At 43.0% G+C, this 22,892-nt stretch overlaps 1 protein-coding gene across 2 annotated transcripts in view; it reads right to left on the minus strand.

The window, feature by feature from the left end:
• LOC108254811 (calmodulin-binding transcription activator 1) overlaps window positions 1-22,892 on the minus strand; it is a 252,022-nt gene that overhangs the window by 32,832 nt on the left and 196,298 nt on the right. For both annotated transcript variants that reach the window (XM_053674174.1, XM_047149419.2), the window contains exon 5: window positions 15,931-16,002. In XM_053674174.1, coding sequence (XP_053530149.1) covers window positions 15,931-16,002 — 72 coding nt within the window. The remainder of the gene's footprint in view (window positions 1-15,930; window positions 16,003-22,892) is intronic.

A 22,892-nucleotide genomic window follows, 5' to 3' on the forward strand; every position in this document is an offset into this window, starting at 1 on the left:
CGGCTCCGTTGCGTCGTCTGTCTCGCTCCCCTGAGTACACGACGCTGTTCGCTAATCGCTCTTTCCTATCATCGAGAGCCGTGTGAGGAACTCGACGGAACTACTTCAGTCTTGATGCTTTCATGTCCCTCGTGAGGGAGGAAAAGTTCTCCAGGTCTCGCTGAACGACCGGAGAATCAACTTTTCCTGGTGTGCCTTCTGTCTGACGGCGGTATTAGCATTTTAATTTTGCAGTGCCAGGTGCTAGATTGGAGAGAGGTAGGGAGATGAATATTTCAAGGTGTTCACACAATACCTGCAGTGGATTCGAGAAAAGATTTCATCTCCATCTCAAACAATAACCAAATTGGAATCGTCCTCTGTGCAGACTAAACACACACACACACAAACACACACACAGTTTATTCTATTGACTGATTTAAGTGTTTGACAGGGAAAATAACCAGGACGTAAATCGCTGCGTCTGCACATATTAATCTTTTTTTTTTTAATCCGCTGGACCTGCCTTACAGGTATCGACCGAGCGTGTCGGTGATCGGCTGTGCGTTAACGTGAACCGTACGCGTGTAAGGCGTATGGATCGTATGGATGCACGGCGACGGCGGTGTGTGTCAGGGTACAGATATAAAGCGTGCACTGGATTGTGAGTCGTGCTGGTATCGAGTTTTGACCTTGAGCTCCTTTTTTTTCTCTCCTCTTTCAGGCGGAGCCAGGAAACGTACGTGCGGGAAGACGGATTTGCGGATTTGGAAAGTGAATGTGTGCTGTACTCCATGACGAAGAGGAAATCAATGGTTTAATGAGTTTGGAGGTATAAATTTCATGAACGCTACAGGCTTATTGCTGGGGTGTGAAGACTCTCGTTGCTTTATTTCACATCAATCGGCTTTATTCTACTGATTTATTTATATCTGTGCATGCTCACACACACACACACACACACACACACACACAATACAGAGCGAGACTACCTGCTAGCGACACATTGAGCTTTGTTACAGAAATGAGCTGCTTTACATTACAACTGCGCTGACATTGACACGTACAGAATTTCTCGCTTTATTATTTCACAGCTGAAGATCAAAGCTGCATTCGCAAAGCATCCTTTTCCCAAACAAAGCGTGCTGGACAGTTTTTTTTAAATATAAATTTTCTAGATCTACAGCAAGAGGTACATCATCACGCCCACTTTTGTGATTTTTTGTCTTTGCGTGAAATAAGAAACAGTGAATTAAACGACGTGACACCTCGACACGTGGGCGTGAATCAAACCACCAACCCTGAGATTAGCAGACAACTGCTCTACCACCTGAGCCACGTCCTCCTAGAGTAGGTACCGCACGCACGCACGCACGCACGCACGCACGCACGCACGCACGCACGCACGCACGCACGCACGCACGCACGCACGCACGCACGCACGCACGCACGCACGCACGCACGCACGCACGCACGCAGACAGACAGAGCAATTAAATGTGAAATGAGTATACTAATATTTATCTAATATTCTCTATTATGAGATTACAATCAGGAGTGGAAAATACTTTTTTTTAACACTATTTTTATTTTATTTTGTGAACAACTATCACAAAGAATAAACACATCATGTCACTGATCATCCAGGTCCCGATGAACTGGTTCATTTGTGTAAATTCAAAAAAAACAAACCTAAATGCTATTTAATGATCCCTCTTTTTATTTTAAATTATGAACATTTTGCAGATTCAAGGGGTGTGCAAATTTATGAGCACAACTGTATAGTGATGTAGGAGAGGAGAAATCTAAAATAGTTTAATAAATATTAATATGGTTTAATCTATTTCTGCGTTTCATATCACGATTAGAAATCTCTGTGCTCTCGGGATGTATCTTATATCCGGCAACGCCTCCAGGGTCTGGACCAATCAGGTTAAAGAGAAACGAGAAATAAAAACGCTTATTTTCAAGAGCACAAAAGGAGCGACAGCAGTCATCATGCGCTGAACAGCCGCCTTGCCTCGCAGACAGTGTGCGTTCTGTTCATACTGTCAGTGCTTCACTCTGTTCGACGATGATCCTGAGTGTCTGTGTGTGTGTGTGTTTTGGTTTAAAGCAGATGCACATATGGTTTCGCTAAAGAGTTGACCTCCATCTCAGTCGGTGCTCCGTATTAATGTCTATTAAATAAAATAAATAAACATAAAATACAACACTCTTTGCTGCCTCTCCATTTTATTTTTCTCACGGTAGGAGAGCTGCTGTTGCTCACGGCATGCTGTTGGTGTTGCCGTAGCTTGGCAACAGGTCTCTGTAATCACCCACGCACGCACATACGCACACACACACACACTTTCCAATACATAACAACAAAACCAACAACAAAACCAACAACAACAACAACAAAAAAACGCATTTCATCTTGCCAAAGGCAACAAATTAAAACTGGAGAGGAATAGCCTCTCTTTCTCTCTCTAGATTTCTCTACACTGGTTTGTGTAAAGGGGGGGTGCCATGCACCGTGTGTGTGTGTGTGTGTGTGTGTGTGTGTGTGTGTGTGTGTGTGAGACAACCATCGACTGTCACTTTGCCAGCTCTTCTGTACCTGCATAACATCCAACATGGCATCTGACAGTCTCTCTCTCTCTCTCTCTCTCTCACACACACACACACACACACACACACACACACACACAGAGTTAAACATTTTAGTACGATCTTCCTAAAGTAGGAGGAGCATTACCGTAATCAGACACACGTCGTATATAACACTGTGTCTAATATTATATGCAGTGTGTAAAGTGTGTGTAAACTTGTTATGATTCAGCTTGGAAGGACTGTGTGTGTATGTGTGTGTGTGTGTGTGTGTGTTTGCTCGGTGTGTGTTTGTGATGAGCCGACAGCTGAGCTGTCACTAAAGTGAAATAAGTAACACGCTGGCAGGATGCAGTGCGCTCGGGAGAACGTCAGGAACATACATGCTCATGATGAAAATAAAATCATCAGACCAAATCCAATCATGATATTGTGTGTGTGTGTGATGTGTGTGAAATGAGACACCATGCCTGGACCTCTACAGGGTATATATATATATATATATATGCACCCTGAATTGCATTAAAGCTTTTATTTTCAGCTTGTCGAGGATATTGTGTATCTGTCAATGTCTATTATTGTTGACTTGGTATATATTGTGAACATGTTTAAAATCATAATCTACATGCTATGACTGTCGCCGTGCAGTCTGCAGATATAAAGCAGAGTGCTTATGTAAGGAATAACCCACGACAGTCTGCTCGGATAGACGTAAATAATCCACGCCAGCGTGTTGCGAGAGGTCTGGAGCGTGGAGCGGTTCGTTTCATTTATTAATGAGCGGCACGTTGTGTGGTTTAACAGTTCATGGTTCGGCTTAATGTTGTGGAACGTCCGCGAGACACGCCGGTATTAGGCCCTGGTGTTAGAGTCCGTCTCCGAGTGATCCTATCATGAGTGTCCAGCATCTCCAGTGACAAACTTGTGACTGGATTTCGCGTCCCGTTTCCACAAGAGGAAGGGTTTCACGCACATTTATTACTCCAGTCTTACTCTGTGTTGATTTCCACGCAGAAACCCACGCGTCTTACACGGTACAACTGTAAGGGTTCATTTCAAAAATGTCGGCCGTGCGGTCTGCTAATGAAACGTGTAAATGGATGGAAGATGCGGAGGAGTATGGGCGTCTCCTTTTACACGTTAACCTAGCGGTGGAGAACTCCACTGTTCCAGTCTCGCAGTGATTATGTTTGTGGGAATGTCTGAGCAGTGTGGAAAGATTTCCCAACAAACTCTGACGTGATCTGACCTGGGCACGAACCGTCACCATGGCGACGAGGCAAGTGTCCCTCCCTGCGAACTTGACAGAAAAGAACCCCGTGCGCTAGGTGCTAAACCGTCGTTGTGGGTAAAATGGCAGATTTCTGGTCGAATCTGAGAGAAGAGGATAAATGACATATCGGTGTGTTATTTAAATAAAATTGTTCATTTCGACCCCTGATGAGAATCATCTGCTCCTGTCTTGTGCTTTTCATCGGTCGGGATCGTACGCTAACCGTACGCCGTTTTCCGTACTGTGTTTCGTGACGTAAGAAGCGAAATCGCGACAGATTTTTATAACGTACATTTGTGTAAAAAAAAAAAAATTGTCCGTAACTTAACGTACGATCTAATAACGGGCTTAGCTTACCACAGAGCCGGGCTTAAGATGTCTTTCTCAGAGTCGTCGAAACTGCTCGGGGGACAAAACCGAGCAAAATTCTGAACGCTCCGCACCTCCTCTGTCTGCAGTTCTGTGTGTGAGTGTAAGTAAGCGCCCTGTCTCTCACGTCCCAACAACCACGGCTTCACCCACGACCTCTTTCACGTCACGCGTCGTCTTTTCAGGAGCGGAACGACACGTAAAGACGCTAGTAATAATAACGTTTTTATTGTGGTACAAGGATCATCCTTTTTAAACCAGCCTGAGTGTCTGTATAAAAGTTTAAAAGCTGGCGTGTGTTGAGGCAGTGTGAACACCACATCAGTGTTTCCCAACACTAGAAATCCAGCGGAAACCGGATAAACACATGGCATGGCTGGCAATCGAACCTATTTTTGTGTGTGTGTGAGATTCTATCATAATGTAGTTTTGCATCTAGCTCTTGCCAGTCTGTGTGTGTTGTGTTTGCAGGAGACCCAGGGCTGTTTCATACCTACATGGCTGCACTTCATAGAATATGTATATCTATCCTTATGTATGGGGGTGTCGATGTGTATCTCTGTATGTGTGTGTGTGTGTGTGTGTGTGTGTGTGTGTGTGTGTGTGTGTGCAGTGCTCTAGGCTGTGTTTAATAGCTGGCCTGGCTGCAAAGTGCATGTGATGATAGATAGCATTGTGTGACCATCATTAAGCAGGCTGCTGCCCAGGGCACCGCACTAGCACACACACACACACACACACACACACACACACACACACACACACACACACACACACATACATTTCAAGGGCAATTTCCCTCACACACGCTTAGGGCTTTATGTGCGTGGACACCGAAATGTGCGTGTGAAGATGCAGTGCATTAAAACCTGTAAAGCAGGCCATCTTCACCTGCCTACACGTATCATTAGAGAGCAACGGGTCATCCAGCAGCACACACACACACACACACACACACACACACACACACACACACACACACACACACACACTCCCAGGCCGCGCCGTCTTCTCCACGTTTATGTCAAACTTTGCAGACTAAGTTCGAAAGTGCTTGTCTAAGGATTGGTTCTTGCCTTTATTAGCCTAATAAATATGATTATGGGGGTTTGGGGGAAGCCTGCATCAGAAGATGTCTGGATGCCCGGCACTGGACTCGTGCTAACTCTGGTGCCAGGCTGTTTTCTTTCCGATAAACTGAAGCACCGAGTCGATAAGATCCAGACGTTTCACCTGCTATCTTCCATCAGCTGTCTTTAGAGCACATAATGGAATAAAAGAGCCGCATTCTCAGAAAGCGCTTTCAGCACGCGCAGAGAGAGAGTGAGAGAGAGAGAGAGAGAGTGAGAGAGAGTGAGAGAGAGAGAGAGAGAGAGAGAGAGAGAGAGAGAGAGAGAGAGAGAGAGAGAGAGAGAGCTTCTCAATCGAAATGCTCTGGCAGTCCTGAGGGGGCGGTGTTGGTTAAAGGAAAGGGGAAAATAAATAAATAGATAGAGAATTAAAATAAATAAAATAAATAAATAAACAAAACTAGAAGGAAAATCCAATGCATAAAATTTGATTCGCTGGCTTATGAAGAGTGGATATTTGATGGCTGTGAATGTATGTGTCAGACTAAATCTGCATCAAACACCTGGAGAAAAAAAAATAAACGCGTGTGAGAAAAGCGGACGTCTTAAGGGGAATTTCTTTGAGAGAAAAAAATATTTTTGACTGGTAATTCAGAAGCAAATATTATGCCGATGTATCTATCTTCGCTCTTTCTCTCTCTCTCTCTCTCACACACACACACACTCTGAGCTCCCGACAGGCATCTGCTACGGGACTAGAGATCTCTCTTAAACAAATGGGGAGATGTGAGAGATTTGGAATCGGCTGGTTGCGGCCTTCTGTGTCGTAATAGGAAATTAATTGAGGACATCAGTGTGGCATTAATCATTAAAGCACTGATGCTGAGATGGCACTTTACTGAGCACGACTCACCGCTCGCATCGCTCACATTAAAAGTTTGCTAGACGCTCCACGGAGACGAGGAGTGGGGGAAAGAGCGAGGAGGCGGGGGTGGGGAGGGGGAGGGAGAGACTGTGCATATACGCGAGAAATTGAGTGCTTGTGTGTGAGAAAGACGTGAGCCGTGTGTGATGTACTGTGATGCACATTTTTTCCCTGCCTATAATCAGTTACGGTGTCGAAAATGTGTCTCAGATGGCAGCTTGGGATATAAACTTGCTGCGGTCTGATATTGGTCGTAAAAAATAATAATTAAAAAAAAGGGATTCAGAACTTTTTCCCGCAGTAAATGTGGCTCGAATCTTATTAATACACTGATGAGAAACATCACCTTCCTTACACGGATATATAGACAGCGCTGATATTAAGAGTTTATGTCATTTCTACGATAGATATTTCATCCAAACGCGTGTAATACTTGGAAGGAGCGGTCCCTACAGGATTTCGCGATCACGGAAACCGACGCAAAATCAAGCGAACTGCGCGATATTCAGACGCGCTTGGCGGTTTTTCGAGACCGCCCCGGATTTTCCGCAGATTTGTGGCCGAGACGCTCCGACGTGTGACGTCATCGATAAGCCCTCTTCGACTCGAATACAGCTAAAAGCTCTCGTTTACCAAGGAACGTCGCTGCGAAAGAGCGTGTGAAAGGATTTCGAGCTGTACTGTATAGCTACCGTGACTATACTGTAATCACTCAAACACAGCGAATCTTTAACTTTACCATACATCTAGGTTGCTTAAAGCGTTTTGCTTTAAGAGAATCACTCATTTTCCCAGTTCTCATTTTGTTATCAGAAGACATATTAAATAAATAACGTATAGTACAGTCGTATTAAATAAAGAAGAAAGCTAGCCAATGCTCCAAAACGACAACCTACAGTAGCTAATGCTTGCTAGCTAGCAAGCCTGATATTTTAAATACACAGACTCCTGAGTGAGACGCGGCGCCCGGAAATCATGGGGATGCTACAATGATTTTTTTAAAGAGCAGAGACAGTTCCTAAATTTAGAGAAGACAGCAGAAACCGTCACGATTACAGCAGTTAGGAGGGACAACTGGTCCGTCTTTGCATCTCCGCTAAGTAGCTAACTATCATATCAGGCTTGTAGCTAAGAATGGAAAAGGCCTAGCTGGCTAGTCGGCTAACTCGCCTGTTGTATGTTGCATCAGAAAACTAGCTGGCTAAGAGGTACTGTCGATATCTAGGTGACGTTCTTACCGAGGAGTCGCCTATCACGCACACGTTTAGCTAGCTACGTGTGGTCAAGTTTGTACTCAATGAGCTCGTGGCATCTGGCTGGGCAGCACGTCGGCTTTCAGCGCCGCGACGTCTTGAGAGATTCTTCAGTTGGATTAAAAGCAGGTCTACTCGGCTACTCGGCTACTCGGCTCTTTTTTAAACACAGGGTTTGTTTACAAATCTGTAGTCTACAGCTTGCTTTTTCCTTATTTTTACAGTTTCTTTAGTAAATATGTTAATAGCTATTTATATTTACTGTAGATCATGTTAGGTGGTGTGCTCATCAGATTGGTGATGTTGCACATCTGTGTAGGAGCAGGTGTGTGTGTGTGTGTGTGTGTGTGTGTTGAGGAGAAGGGAAGGAGAGAAGAAGTAGCAATAGACACACACTCTCCCTCCTCTCTCTCTCTCTCTCCCCTCTCTCTCTCTCTTCTCTCCCTCCTCTCTCTCTCCTCTCTCTCTCTCTCCCCTCTCTCTCTCTCCCTCCTCTCTCTCTCCTCTCTCTCTCTCTCCCCTCTCTCTCTCTCTCTCTCTCTCTCTCTCCCCTCGCTCTCTCTTCTCTCCCTCCTCTCTCTCTCTCTCTTCTCTCCCTCCTCTCTCTCTCTCTCTTCTCTCCCTCCTCTCTCTCTCCTCTCTCTCTCTCTCCCCTCTCTCTCTCTCTCTCTCTCCCCTCGCTCTCTCTCTTCTCTCCCTCCTCTCTCTCTCCCTCCTCTCTCTCTCTCTCTCCCCTCTCTCTTCTCTCCCTCCTCTCTTTCTCTCTCCCCTCGCTCTCTCTTCTCTCCCTCCTCTCTCTCTCTCTCTTCTCTCCCTCCTCTCTCTCTCTCTCCCCTCTCTCTCTCTCCCTCCTCTCTCTCTCCTCTCTCTCTCTCTCCCCTCTCTCTCTCTCTCTCTCTCTCTCCCCTCGCTCTCTCTTCTCTCCCTCCTCTCTCTCTCTCTCTTCTCTCCCTCCTCTCTCTCTCTCTCTTCTCTCCCTCCTCTCTCTCTCCTCTCTCTCTCTCTCCCCTCTCTCTCTCTCTCTCTCTCCCCTCGCTCTCTCTCTTCTCTCCCTCCTCTCTCTCTCCCTCCTCTCTCTCTCTCTCTCCCCTCTCTCTTCTCTCCCTCCTCTCTTTCTCTCTCTCTCTCTCTCTCTTCTCTCCCTCCTCTCTCTCTCCCTCCTCTCTCTCTCCTCTCTCTCTCTACCCTCTCTCTCTCTCTTCTCTCCCTCCTCTCTCTCTCCCTCCTCTCTCTCTCTCTCTCCCCTCTCTCTTCTCTCCCTCCTCTCTTTCTCTCTCTCTCTCTCTCTCTTCTCTCCCTCCTCTCTCTCTCCCTCCTCTCTCTCTCCTCTCTCTCTCTACCCTCTCTCTCTCTCTTCTCTCCCTCCTCTCTCTCTCTCTCTCTCTTCTCTCCCTCCTCTCTCTCTCCCTCCTCTCTCTCTCTCTCTCCCCTCTCTCTCTCTCTCTCTCTCTCTCTCTCTCTCCTCTCTGACAGAGATATTAGCTGCAGGGGGAAAAATCATGATGCAAATCATCTATTCTCCTCTGCATTTGATTTTCATACACAAGGAGGAAATTAGGATGCATTAGGAAAGTGTGTGTGTGTGTGTGTGTGTGTGTGTGTGTGTGTGTGTGTGTGTGAGTGTACGTGTACACACACACAGACATTCTCACACACTTGCTCACAAACAAACCCACACACACATTAAATCTCTCTCTCAAACACACACACACACACACACTTTCAATCTCTCTCTCAAACACACACACACACACACACTTTCAATCTCTCTCTCTTTCTCTCTCACACACACACTTTCAATCTCTCTCTCTCTTTCTCTCACACACACACACACACACACACACACACACACACACACACACACACACACACACACACTTTCTCCTAAACCTTGTATTACTGTTGTAAACAAATTAGCCTCTGCACTGCAGACAGTTACAAATGGAGACCCTACTGTTCTGTCTGTCTGTCTCTCTCTTTTTCTCTATCAATGTCACACATGCGCGCTCGCTCTCTCTCTCTCTCTCTCTGTCTCTCTCTCTCTCTCTCTTTCTTCACAGACTGAAGTAGCATTATTTAATGGCCTCTGTGGGTCAAGAAAGATCCAGAGAGTGAGGGAGTGGGCCTTCCCCAGTCCACCTGTGCCCTACACACACACACACACACACACACACACACACTGGTGGTGTAATGCAACCATCTGCATTTGGATTTAAACCTGAACTGGGTGTGGCCTGAGGTTTTTATTTATTTATTCATTTATTTGGAAAATTTGGAATGAATATGCATACTCTCACAGTTCCTCCACCTCAGTTACATCACTTCAGATCATAACCAATTGATTATTTTCATTCTTAAATCATTTAAGATTTGACGAATTCAAGATTTGACGATTAGATGTTCGACAGTCGATGCACCCCGGTCTGCGATATCGTCTAACGAATTTATTTCAATCTTCTTTCCCCCAAAACATAAACAAACTAGTCAAACCTCAGCGTGCTTGAACTCTGCACCGTGCACGACGGGTTAATATTAACGTGCTTGCTTTAATACGTTATCGTTTCCATAGTAACACCTCGTACACAGGGACGTGTACGAATACCAAGACTAATAATAAACAATAATAAAAAATATTTTTTTTTAAAAAGGGTTGATGTTTATGAAATAAAAACGCACAATCATTCGTGTCCTTTGCAAAGTCTTTTCTTTTTACACTCCATTTTTTTCTGTGAGGGGACGACTGTTTATCGCGGCTTTAACGGAAGTTATAACTCACTCGCAGCATTAAACTTTAACTAAAAAGCATGAAAATGTGCCACATGTTGTTCGTTAATTAATTGGTGACACTTTACAACAACAGGACATGAATATTCATGCACTAATACCGGAATAACTTAAATATGAACTAATGGTGAGTTAAGGCATGTATTAATCAGGAACTAATGAAGAACTAACCTTAACTATGACGTGAATCTTATTCATTCATGTCTGAATACGTACATGTGAGTACATGTTTGTTGTTTAATGTATTAAACAACAAACATTAACATTAAATAAAATTAACTAACATTAACTAACAACACTATTCTCGCATGAATTCACAAGGTTAGCTCTTCATTAGTTCCTGATTAATACATGTCTTAACTCATCATTAGTTCATATTTAAGTAATCCCGGTAATTAGTGCATGAATATTCGTATATTGTTGTTGTGGGAAACTGCTGAGGTCTCCGCGGAATAACACGCTCCAGATGTCGTTTCTCTCGCTTCTCCTCTGACCGCTCGAGAGAGAAAAAACCTCGCGTGTGGGCTAATTTTTGATGGTGCTGGTCCAGATGCACGGTCTCTAGTCTCGCAGATGCCAAGGGAACCTTTCTGAAAGGTAATATATATAAACAAATAAACAACAACAACAAAACAAAAAAACAGCATGCCTCCTATTCATACTCTGTTCTATGTGATCTGTTCCTTCCAGATAATATTCATATTTGGTTACAAACAGACTCACCTCTGACAAATAAATAAATAAATAAATAAATAAATAAACAGAATAAAAACGAAGGAATCTGTGATGTTCAGTCGTCCATGACGCATCCTCTAATCTCCCTGATGTTTAAGCTGTGGCACACGGCCGAGTAAAACCTCCGTCACAGACGACTAGAGACACGAGGGGGGAAAAGGTCGCTCTCTGTCTGCACGCCATACAATCTGTCCTTCACCTACTCACAAACTGGACCACACACACACACACACACACACACACACACACACACACACACACAGAAGGACCCTGAGCTCACCCCACTAACCAGCCTTCATCTCACGGATCTCCTAAACAATATGGAAGAGAAGAAAAGATCTAGAAAGTGAAGAGGACATGCATCTTTCAGGTGGACACAAGGGGAATAGAGGACAAAACAAACAAACAAACAAACAAACAAAAAAAAAACCCAAAACGCTTACTGGCCTAAACGAGAAGCCGGGGTGCGTGACAGCCTTTTAATTGCTTCATTACCGTAATTAATTTGCTCTCTTTTCAATTAGCGCTGGGGATATTGTGATGGGCTTTATTTATTTATTTATTTATTTATTTATTTATTTATTTATTTTTGGGGTGATGTTTTTCAGCTGTTTTCCTTCTCCAACTCTATTGTTCTTTTTTAAAAAAAAAAAATAAATAAAAAATTCTCTCTCAAGCACAATGTGTGCTTTTTTTGGCATGACTGCTTAGTAGTAACGCGACCAAATATATACAGTATGCACACGTATTTTACACTGATGTGCTGGCGGAGTCTCGGACCTTTCTGATTGGTCAGAAGGCGCGGCTTTATATATAATGCGCTCGTTCTAATACGTTATCGTTTCCGTAGTAACAGCGCAGCATGTAGCTCCGCGTAACTGTCGATACGGTGAAGCTTTCTGTAAGGAGATGTTTATTTCACGATTACGGAAGGAGTCCCGAGCGTCGGCTCTGGGTAAAGCTGTAACTTTGAAGCTTTCTGACATCTTTTTCAGGAGAGACGAGTTTACTCTTTCGTCTCGTTCCACTTCAACAGAGAAAGAAAAAGACCGGCTGGTGAAGGATTGACTGTATAAAAGCCGCTATGATGTAAATCATAACAGGAACTACGCTGTCTCACAGCATTCGGTGTAACTATGAATGCAGGAAAAACTGTACGTTGTATAATGAATAAAATGGAACGCTGGCATGTTGCTGTGGTGTAAGAGGAATAAAGCGCTTCAGGATGTGCGGTTCCAGGGAAATAATCAACTCCAGCGCGGTAACAGTAACTCGGCTTAATCACGCCGCCCCATCGTTGATTGTTTTTCTATAACAACACAACACAAAGTGTTTTATTCATGGAATAATGTGTATATGTAGTGTATAACGGACCTGGCGATAAAAGCTCTGTCTCTGTTGTGAGACACAGTGTGTGAGGTGAAGGATATTGAGGTTTCCAAGTCTCCTGTGGTAACAAGTCAGGAATGAGCTTCTCTGTTCACACACATTTCTATTTGTCTTTCTCCGTTCTTTAATAGCGGTCAGGTTCAGGAATGCATTATTTAACACGATGCTCGTGTCTTCGTTTTTCTTTTCACTCACACTGTCCCGCTGAGGACATGGCTGCGGAGTAGGGGTCCTGGGGCAGTGTCTGCAGACTCCAAAGTGTAGCACACGCGCATATGTGTGTGTGTGTGTGTGTGTGTGTGTGTGGAGGGAGAGAAATAATGGTTCATCTAGTCTGGGAGGTTGGGGAGAAAGTCGGTGCTAATAACACACTGGCACCAGCGTTGGCCTCACCCGTCTGCGGTATCAGACAGAGCAGTCTCAGGAGGACATGTGTGTGTGTGTGTGTGTGTGTGTGCAAAATATGCACAAGTGTATCTTCTACAATCGCACAACTTTCAGGGCCAGCATCCCCCCCCCCCAACCGGCTCTACAATTCTCAGAGTAAAGGAAATGAAGGCACTTCATGTATTCTCGTGTATCTGGATTCATGTTTCTATTCTTGATTGCTTCTCATGCTCCATTTTGAAGCACTGACGTTCCCCGGTATTTCGTGAGACTGAATTGGAAAGGAATTCTAAATTCCTATAAATTCTCCCAATATTGCTCTCCGGTCTCCGGGCCGGTTGGCTTTGGCGTCGATGGGATTCAGACTGTCAGTGATCTCTGGACGACAGGGCGAACGCGTTTCTGTTGCGCCACTTGGAAAATTTCCTAAGACATGTCATGTCCACACAGCGACCTCCAGATAATAGGAATAATCTGCTCACGATTAACCACATTTAAGACTGTCACGTTTACAAACCGCGTGCTTCGGGTAGTTCGATACCTTTCTGGGTGGTTGTGGTTCAGGTGGTACAGCGGGTTGTCCACTAATCGTAGGGTTGGGGGTTCGATTCCCGGCCCACGTGACTCCACATGCCAAAGTGTCCTTGGGCAAGACACTGAACCCCAAGTTGCTCCCGATGGCAAGTTAGTGCCTTGCATATACATGCTATATAAGTGCAGACCATTTATCATTACTTTCTCAGTCTACAGTGCATAAAAACACGTGGTCTTACGTTTTAAATCCAAGAAGCCCTGCCTAAGAACTTAAAATGATAACATAGTTTTTTCTTGATTCATACATTTCTCACTCATTGCACAAATCCCTGCGTGTTATTTCTTACCGCTTGTCATCTTCGTTGTTATTCTAAAATCCAAATGAATAAAGAAATACAGATGAGCAGCGGTGTGCGAAGTGTATCCCATGCATAGCGGAAAAGCAGGAAGGACAGGAGAGGGAGGGAAAAAGAAGTGAAGTCCGTCGTCCTTCCGCACCCCGTCCACGCTGTTTGCTTGCTTTAACGCTCGAGCGACTTCGTGCCCTTCGACGGCGGTAAATAAATTCCCTCTCATAAAAGATGCAGGCGACACACTGCGCTGTGGTAAACAGTAATCATGTAGCCTGCCGTTCAGGCCGACGTGACTAATGTTTGTCTTTCACGTGTGCACCGGTTCAAGTCAAACGTCTCAATGAATAAATAAGCGCGTTTTTACCTCGTGCTTCATCACCCTCGCACATGTGCACTTTACACGCTTTACACCTTACGCTCGGCATCTTGGTGAACAACGTGCGTTTCGTGTGGGAAAATATTCCGTCACATCCCTAATAAACATGACGTTAACTATACTGTACAGTAGTGGAATGCGATTTAAGGTTGACCGTATAGTACGTTGCGAGGTTTTAGGAAGAAATGTGACTAATGTGAGAGGCACAGAAGGGGGCGGGGCTTCCAGACATAATATCAGAGAGTTCAAAAGACCTATTCTCTCGACTCTCGATCGCTCCAGATTCATACACCGATTGGCTCATCTGGGGCGGAAAAGAACGCAAGAAATTTCGGCTTATTTTTGAGAAAGTTCCAGCGTAGTGTGACGTTAAAACACGTGAAAGTTGGCAGGTCTGAAGAGGTTATGCTGGAAAATCTCGATCAATAAATTCCCCGAATTCTTTTTGCATTTTTTTTGTTTTGCCCTCCATCTTTCTCACATCCTGACTAAAACTGATATATCGCAGGAGTCTGGCTTTTCAGCAGTTTGTATATTTGTGTACGTGTGTGTGCTTAGAGGGAGTCTGGCTCTGTACGTGTGTGTGTTTAGAAGCACTGTCAGGCCTCACTGGAGCGATCAGCACCATGCCCGGTGTTCTGTGACATGCACACACACCTCGCTCGTTGCTAGCCAACTGAAAAACAAGCTCTTTTTTTTACACTCCTCGCTTTAACGCCAACATGCCGTTAGTGTACTTGGATTGTTCTGTGCAGTTAGACTATTATTGACAGCTATTCATTTGTGAAATCTGAGCTCAAGTGATTGCTCTGGTGGATGGGAGCGTATCGATTGGGTGAAGCAGCGGCTGGAGCAGCGGTAATCATGTCTAAGAGCCGTGTGTCAATCGACTGTTAGCTTCCTTTAATTTCACCGGGGTTCCAGTAAACATAGCGCAGGTGGTATATAAACATGCTGCGTGGTGTAGGTGACGGTCCGGATCACGCGGCGTGAAATGCAGACGAGATGCTGTTTGCTGTTAATAAGCTGCCTGAGGTTTTATGGAGTTGGGGAAAGTGAGAGTAGGAACGGCCGTGCGCTTCAGGTCTGTCGCTGATGTGCTTATTCTCGCTCGCGGCGATCAATCGTGTGCTTCAGACAGGCCGAGTGGGGAGAAAACTCTCCATAAATCTATAATCATTCTCAAACTGAACCGCGTTTATTTATTTATTTATTTAGAAAAAAAAAGGGACTGCACACTGTGTTTGTGTTTCGTTTTCTTCTAACATTTCTGCTTTCTTCAAGACGCCTCATCCACAGCAGCCTTCTTCTGCACAGGGTACGGAGGCAGAGCCGAGACACAGCAACAGAACATTCTAATACACACACACACGCACACACACACACACATTTTGCCTCTGGCAATCAGAAAGAGAATGAGTGAATGTGAGGGAAGAACAGCAACATTCCTTATTCTCTCCTTCAATCTGTGCTAAACCTATCTCATCTCTCTCTCACTCTGTCTCTCTCCCTCTCCCTCTCTCTCCCTCTCTCGTGCTCTCTTTCTCTCTCTCAAGACAGATAGATAAACAGACTCAAAGACACATAGATAGATAGATAGATAGATAGATAGATAGGCAGGCAGGCGGACAGACAGACAGATGGACAGACAGGCAGACAGACAGACAGATAGACAGGCAGACAGACTGACAGGCAGACAGACAGAAAGACAGACAGCGGGACAGACAGACAGGCTGGCAAATAGACAGACAGGCAAACAGACGGACAGACAAACAGAAAGACAGGCAGGCTGGCAAATAGACAGACAGGCAAACAGACAGAAGGACAGACAGAAAGACAGACAGGCTAGCAAATAGACAGACAGGTAGACAGACAGAAAGACAGACAGACACATAGAAAGTGGTCTTACCTGGAGCAGCCAGTAACACCTGCGGTGGAAGGTGGGGATTATGGAGGAGTGGACGTAACACCCATACAGACACTGTGAAAACACACACACACACACACACACACACACACACACACACACACAGAGTTACTCAACACATACTCTCTCTTCTTCCTCTTATTGATTATTACATTCTCATTGATTATTAACGCAGGTACTCATCCACAGTTTACAGAGCATGTGAGCATGAAAGAAAACCATCTCACCATCAAGACTGCAATAATAACTCTAATTTAATCATAATCATGATTTTTGGCTTCCCCACCTAATTAAACATGATGAACTGTGATTATAGAGAGCAGAGCTGGAGTTTTGGTCTTCTCTTTGGTTTGTTCAGTATTTACACGGTGCCTGTTGTCTATTAGGCTGCATATTATGGAGCACTAATGTAAATAATTGAATACTCCTTTCTATCAGACTTTTTTGATCATCATATCATTTGAAGCTGACAAATTTACAAATTCATTAATATAGTGATTCATTTATATAGCGATTCATTTTGATACAGATTCATTTACATACTGATTTGTAAGTTTAGATAATGACTTATTCACGTTGATTCACTTAGAAAATAATTCAAACATTTCGATAGATTCATGCGCTTGAAAAGGGATTCATTTTGATAGTGATTCATACATTTAGACTGTGATTCTTTTAGATAATGATTGGTTTAGATAGTGATTCATTTTAGATGGTGATTCATTTTAGATGGTGATTCGTATAGATAGTGATTCATTTTAGATAGAGATTAATGTATAAAAAACATAGGTTTGACGCAAAACTCTGAAAGGGTGGGGGCACAAACAAAACATTTTCTTAATTTACATTTAGATTTAACATTTATATTTTCTCTAAAACTTAAAACTGTTATTTTACATGAATCACTAACTAAAAGTATCAGAATGGCCTCAAATAGAAAAGAGAATGAAATAATTTCACTTGGCAGCCCATAGCATATTGTCATATTGGTTTATTTATTTATATAGAGTTTAAGTTTGTTTGTCCTCAGCATTATAAGATTATTACCTAATGTGAAGCAGAGACAAGGATTTAAAATTGAAAGTAAAATTATACAGATTGCACATTTTTGAAAACTGGCCAGCTTCTATAGAAGATACTGCTGCAGAATCTGTACTGTGTGTTCAGTGCAGTTTGCAATCTCTTTAATAAACAGTTCCTGAATTTTAACGATTTTAATAAACAGTTCCTTAAATGGCGGAATAATTTTTGAGTTTAGGGCTAACAGCACCCTGCCGATCCTAGTGTCTCTGTCCTTCCCTTCATCTAGTGTCCTTCTGAAGCTAGTCGATAGCAGGCGATCAACTCTAATGCTATTTCCAGCTGGGGAATATGTGAGAAGCCAGCTGCCCAGGCCGCTGCTCACCTTAAACAGGCTCCAGATTATGGGAATTAATTGAATACGAGGGATGAGGTTTCAGTCTCGCTATCACGCATAAGAGCACACTCAGCAAGTCAGAAAATAGAAAGCGTGTAAATGAAAAGACTCGTTTTCCAAATATACACACCGCATGCGCAGATACATCTAGAAACATTGTACAAATTTATGGAGCAGGTCTTGGAAAGTCATGGTACATTGTCATTGCAATCTGAATTAGTATAACACACACACACACACACACACACACACACACATACATAGGAGAAAGTCTGTCACTCTGGTGAGCAGGTGCTGGGGTTTCGCTCGAGTACACCTTTCTAGACACGTGAGGCATAAAATCAAAACACGTTTTCATGCTGCTGACTTTGTTTACCTCCTATTATAGCACCATAATCCATCCTGAGTCACACACACAGCATGCATAAACACTGCACATTCCTATACACACATGTGATATATAAGGCACAAACACTCTGTGTCATGACATCATAGGGAAATAATCACAGATGGAGTGGTGTGATGAAGCGGAGTTCCTGTTATCACCTTTAAGTCGATTGCAGCAGTGTTTTATTCCTCTTACACCACAGAACCTGCCTATATTTACATAGTGATTCATACATTTAGACAGTGATTCATATGTTTAAATAGTGATTCATGGAGACATTTCTGTAGTGATTCATTTAGATAGTGATTCATACATTTGGATGATGATTCATTTAGATAGTGATTCAAACATTTGGATAGTGATTCATTTAGATAGTGATTCATACATTTGGATAGTGAGTCATTTTGACAGTGATCCATAGATTTAGAATAAAAATAGAATAAAATTTTACAATAAAGGTAGAAAAGGTTCTGACATAATGTATCTTGGTTTATTTTATTTTATTTTTTATATATCACAAAAAACTGCCATTTGAACTATTTAGATCCCCTATATAAACAGCATCACTTTTTTCCTCTCTCTTGAAGTTAACGAGACAAAAAAGCACAGCTTGTCGTGTTAAAGAGAAACGAGACTCCGTCCGTAAATGCTAACAAACATCTCCTTACAGAAAACTTCACCGTATCAGAGATTACACCCGTTTTTAAATCCATTTAGTTCCACAATATGATCAGACAATATGCTGCTTAATGATCCGTAGATGGTTTGTATAGGGTCTGGTTTAATAAAGTGTTACAAATATATACGTAAATATCATATTACCCAACACACACAAACACACACACACACACACACACGCACACACACACACAAACACACACACACAGCAAAATCCCCAGTATTGCAAAGAATGTTGAATATGAATCTTTTATAGCAGTAGGTGTTACTTCGACACGGTAGGTGTTTTAAACACTGAGAATTTCACTGTGAACACACACACACACACAGACACACACACACGCACACACCAACCTAAACTGGAATAAACAGTGATTTATGCACCGTGTGCTTACCCTCTTGCACACATGCAGGGAAACAAATTAGTCGTTATTTCTCAATAAACATGGCCAACACACTATCCTAGACATATTGTAAAATATTTGCTGTTCCAAATATTAAAAATACTATATTGTTTAAAATATTCCGCTCCAATTTATTGATCAATCGCTTCAGGCGAGAGCGTGATAAAGGAAGCGAGAGCGAGCAGAATCTGTCATTTCAGAACTAAAGAATGAATCGGTTATTAAGTGGATCGGTTACGTAAACGTGACAAAACCACGACAACACTGTCGGCGTGTTGAATCTGCATCCTCGTTCAGCTCGGATCACGACTACGTCTAGCGCAAGGATACAGTCAACACTGCTGAGTGTGCTCCCGTGTCCTCGCTCAGCTGCGCGACGCTGGCTGCATGGGCGTGTTTGGTAACAGTGTGATTAAGAAATGACAGCGTCAGAGGCTATTATTTGCCGTCTGGGCCCCAGACAGATGCCAGAGTCTCACACGCTGGGCAATTAAAGCCTAATTACATTCACACGATTAGATCAGCCCCAGCATGATGTCTGAGAACAGCTCCTACGCACTGTAACATGCTTTCACGGACGGATGTGAGTGCATGAGTGTGCATACACACTCTCATACTCACACACACACACACACACACACACACACACAGCAGTCAAGGTGCCTTTCAGCCTTTCCTTACAATCTATAGTTTCTGCACTTCCTGGTGAAATCTTACATGTAGCTGAAAAACGAGAGATGAACTCGCTTCTACGATTAAGCTTATCCATGTTATGACATCACAGAAGGCGTGGCTTCACCGTCTTTCAAGGTAACTGTGTAAACACAATCCTCTTTGGTCTCTGTTGTATTTGGGGTTTGAGGAAATGTAGATTGGGAGCGCTGAAATAGACCCAGATATGATATTGGACTTGAAACCAGGCCTACTAGGGCTGTCAACTTCCTTTACAAAACACAATCAGATATTTTAACTACTTAAAATATCGTGAAATCGAATCTCATTAATAAAAACACACTAGCAGCAGAGCTACACCATGCGTTCATAACGCGTAAACAACAGAAGGTGGAATTTGTGTTACTTTCTTAACGGAGGAAATTCCCAGTAAAGGAAATGCCTTAATTACATTTCCCCCGTAAACAGCTTGTTTTTTGTTTACGTATTTAACCACAGCTGGTGATATTAGTTCTGAAATGCTTTCTACAGAAGCCCAGGTAATTTAGGGATTTGAAATGTTCATTTCCAGCTCTCTCTCTCTCCAACTAACTTTTTCTTTAGTAGAGACTATACAATGAGTAGCCTGAAAAAACAGAAACGAGTTAGCGCTTATGAATTAGAAGAGAAATAAATATAAAAAGCATCTACTGTATGTAAGGAATTAAACTTGACGAGGCACACTGTAATAGAAAACTGTGACTGTTACCGCCCCAAAGTTAAACATTTTCTTATAAATTTCCCTTTTTTTTTCCTTTCAAAACCACAACGGGTAAACTCAAAGTGGAGACTCCGTCCATAAACATTAACTAAACGTCTCCTTACAGAAAAGTTCACCGTATCAGTCATTACGCACATAATTCGTACGAGTCCCTGTAAACGAGCGCGTCGATATAAACCCGTGATTCAAGCTGCTGTTATAGAAAAAGCTCCTTCTGACCAATCAGAATCAAGGATTTACAGCGCCATGGTACAAGTGCATTAAAGTCCGTTTGTAGCTTTACAGCTACAGGCTGCGATTTGACTCATTGTGAATGTACAAGCCGACCTCTTCACTGGATTGAATCTTATCGTAGGACTGCGGTTCAGAGATCTCTGTTGTTGGACCGGTCTGGTGCTCCTCATTGATTGGCTTTAATGAATTGAGTCTGATGCCACAATTATTTCTTGGTTAGAGGAATAGATCTGACGCGCCATTCAGGAAAAGTTCTTCACCAAGAGAACGACCCAATAAAGCGGAACAATCCAGGGTCGATAGTCTCGTGTGGCAGGCTGTTTGTTAAAGGTAATTGAAGCTACTTTAGATTGAAGTATTAAAAAAAAAAAAAAGTAGCTCCGCAGAACAGGACTCAAAAAATACGAGTTAAAAAGTGCTAGTGTGAAAATCTGACTTCAAATCAGGCGTTACGTTAAGTTTTCTGTAATGAGAGAGTTTTCAGGACAGAGAGGTTTGCATTTTGTGGTTTCTTGGGGGGAGAGAGAGAGAGCGAGAGAGAGAGAGAGAGAGAGAGAGAGGGCGAGAGAGAGAGAGAGCGAGAGAGAGGGCGAGAGAGAGAGAGAGCGAGAGAGAGAGAGAGCAAGAGAGAGGGCGAGAGAGAGAGAGAGCGAGAGAGAGAGATTTTCTCTTTTTTTACTTTTTGACAAAAAAGTTGACGTGGTGAATTTATTTATTTTATTACAGAGAGAGAGAGAGTGAGAGAGAGAGAGAGAGAGAGAGAGAGGGGAAAAGAGAGAAAGAAAGAGAGAGAGAGAGAAAGAGATTTTTTTTTTTTTTTTTACTTTTTGTCAACAAAAACCTTGGAATCATTGATGTAGTGAATTTCTTTTTTTTTACTAGAAGGTAACTTTTATGGAAGGAGTCTCCTGTGTCAGAGATTTGTAACGTCACAGAGAGAGAGGGAGAGAGAGAGAGAGAGAGAGAGAGAGAGAGAGAGAGATTTTTTTTACTTTTTGACAAAAAAGTTGACGTGGTGAATTTATTATTTTTTTTTACTAGAAGGTAACTTTTATGGAAGGAATCTCCTGTGAGAGAAAGAGAGAGAGAGAGAGAGAGAGAGAGAGAGAGAGAGACTGATGATGGAACAACTGTTTATAACATAAATGACAGCATGGAGTTGTTTGTGGATGTTCCACATTACATGTAAGAATAAAAGGATAAAAAGTGTGTTGTGTTGTAATGTGTATTATTTTTGTATAATCAATGGTCCAGAGTGTGTTATTCCGCTTATACCACAGGTGATTTGCCAACGATCACAATATTTCATTTATTACTGAACAACACAAAACGCTTTTTTATCAGTTTATACGTTGATGTAATGTTGTGGAACGTCTCTCCCTCTCTCTCTCGCTCTCTCTGGAGACTCCTTCCATAAAAGTTCCCTTCTAGTAAAAAAAATATTCTCCACATCAATGATTCCAAGTTTTTTGTTGTTGTCAAAAAGTAAAAAAAAAAAAATCTGTTTATTATTAGTCTTAGATCATGTGTCGTGTCCGCTGTACAGGTCATTGTGCTTGAGCTTTTACTATAGAAACGGTAATGTATCAGAACCAGCTGTGTGGTCATACATAAATACTGCACACCTTCTGACCAATCAGATTTGAGAATTTAACCGAAACGCGGTGTATAGGGACAAACTTGTGATGCTGATGAAAGAGATAAAAACGAATCTGAATCTGTCAGAAGGAACAAGGTGTGTGTGTGTGTGTGTGTGTGTGTGTGTGTGTGTGTGTGTGGAGACCTGCTATCCATGGATGTTAATGGCAGCCCGTAGGTGGAGCCGGGCAGAGCGCCAAAGACATTAAGTGGAATTGAATTTCTTCAAAGCAGCCTCAATCAGCAGGTTTTATCAGGTTGGAGTTCCTGATCCTCCTCCTTTTCTTTCTCTTTTAGGTTCAGTGACTGGGGCATGACGTCATTCAGAATAAAAAAAAGAAAAAAAAAGAGGTCAAAGAAGGGAAGCAAGTGTCCCGGCTGAACGAGGATGGGCTTTGGTGATAGCGGTCAGCGGCGAAGGAAGCAGTGCTTCAGGGCGGTGCTGAGTGTGCTGTCGTTCCAGCAGCACATGAATGAGGGGAAGAGAACGCTGACGAAGCGGGACGGATTTCACAGAAGGAGTAGAAGGAGTTTAAAAAAAAACAACAAAAAAAACGACCACGCCCATTCCCCTGTGCAAACTCCTCCAACCCAGGAGCCCAAACAGAATCATCTGCAGGTTTCAGCTAATAGACACCACTTTGGGGTTCTTATTTAACAGAGAACCTGCAGGAGAACCTGGTTCTACAGGTGATGTAAGCTACATCACAGTGAACCTTTAACAGATGAAGAAACATTTATTTACCTATTTAA

Source organism: Ictalurus punctatus, chromosome 21 (assembly GCF_001660625.3).
Source record: "Ictalurus punctatus breed USDA103 chromosome 21, Coco_2.0, whole genome shotgun sequence".
Lineage (NCBI taxonomy): Eukaryota > Metazoa > Chordata > Actinopteri > Siluriformes > Ictaluridae > Ictalurus > Ictalurus punctatus.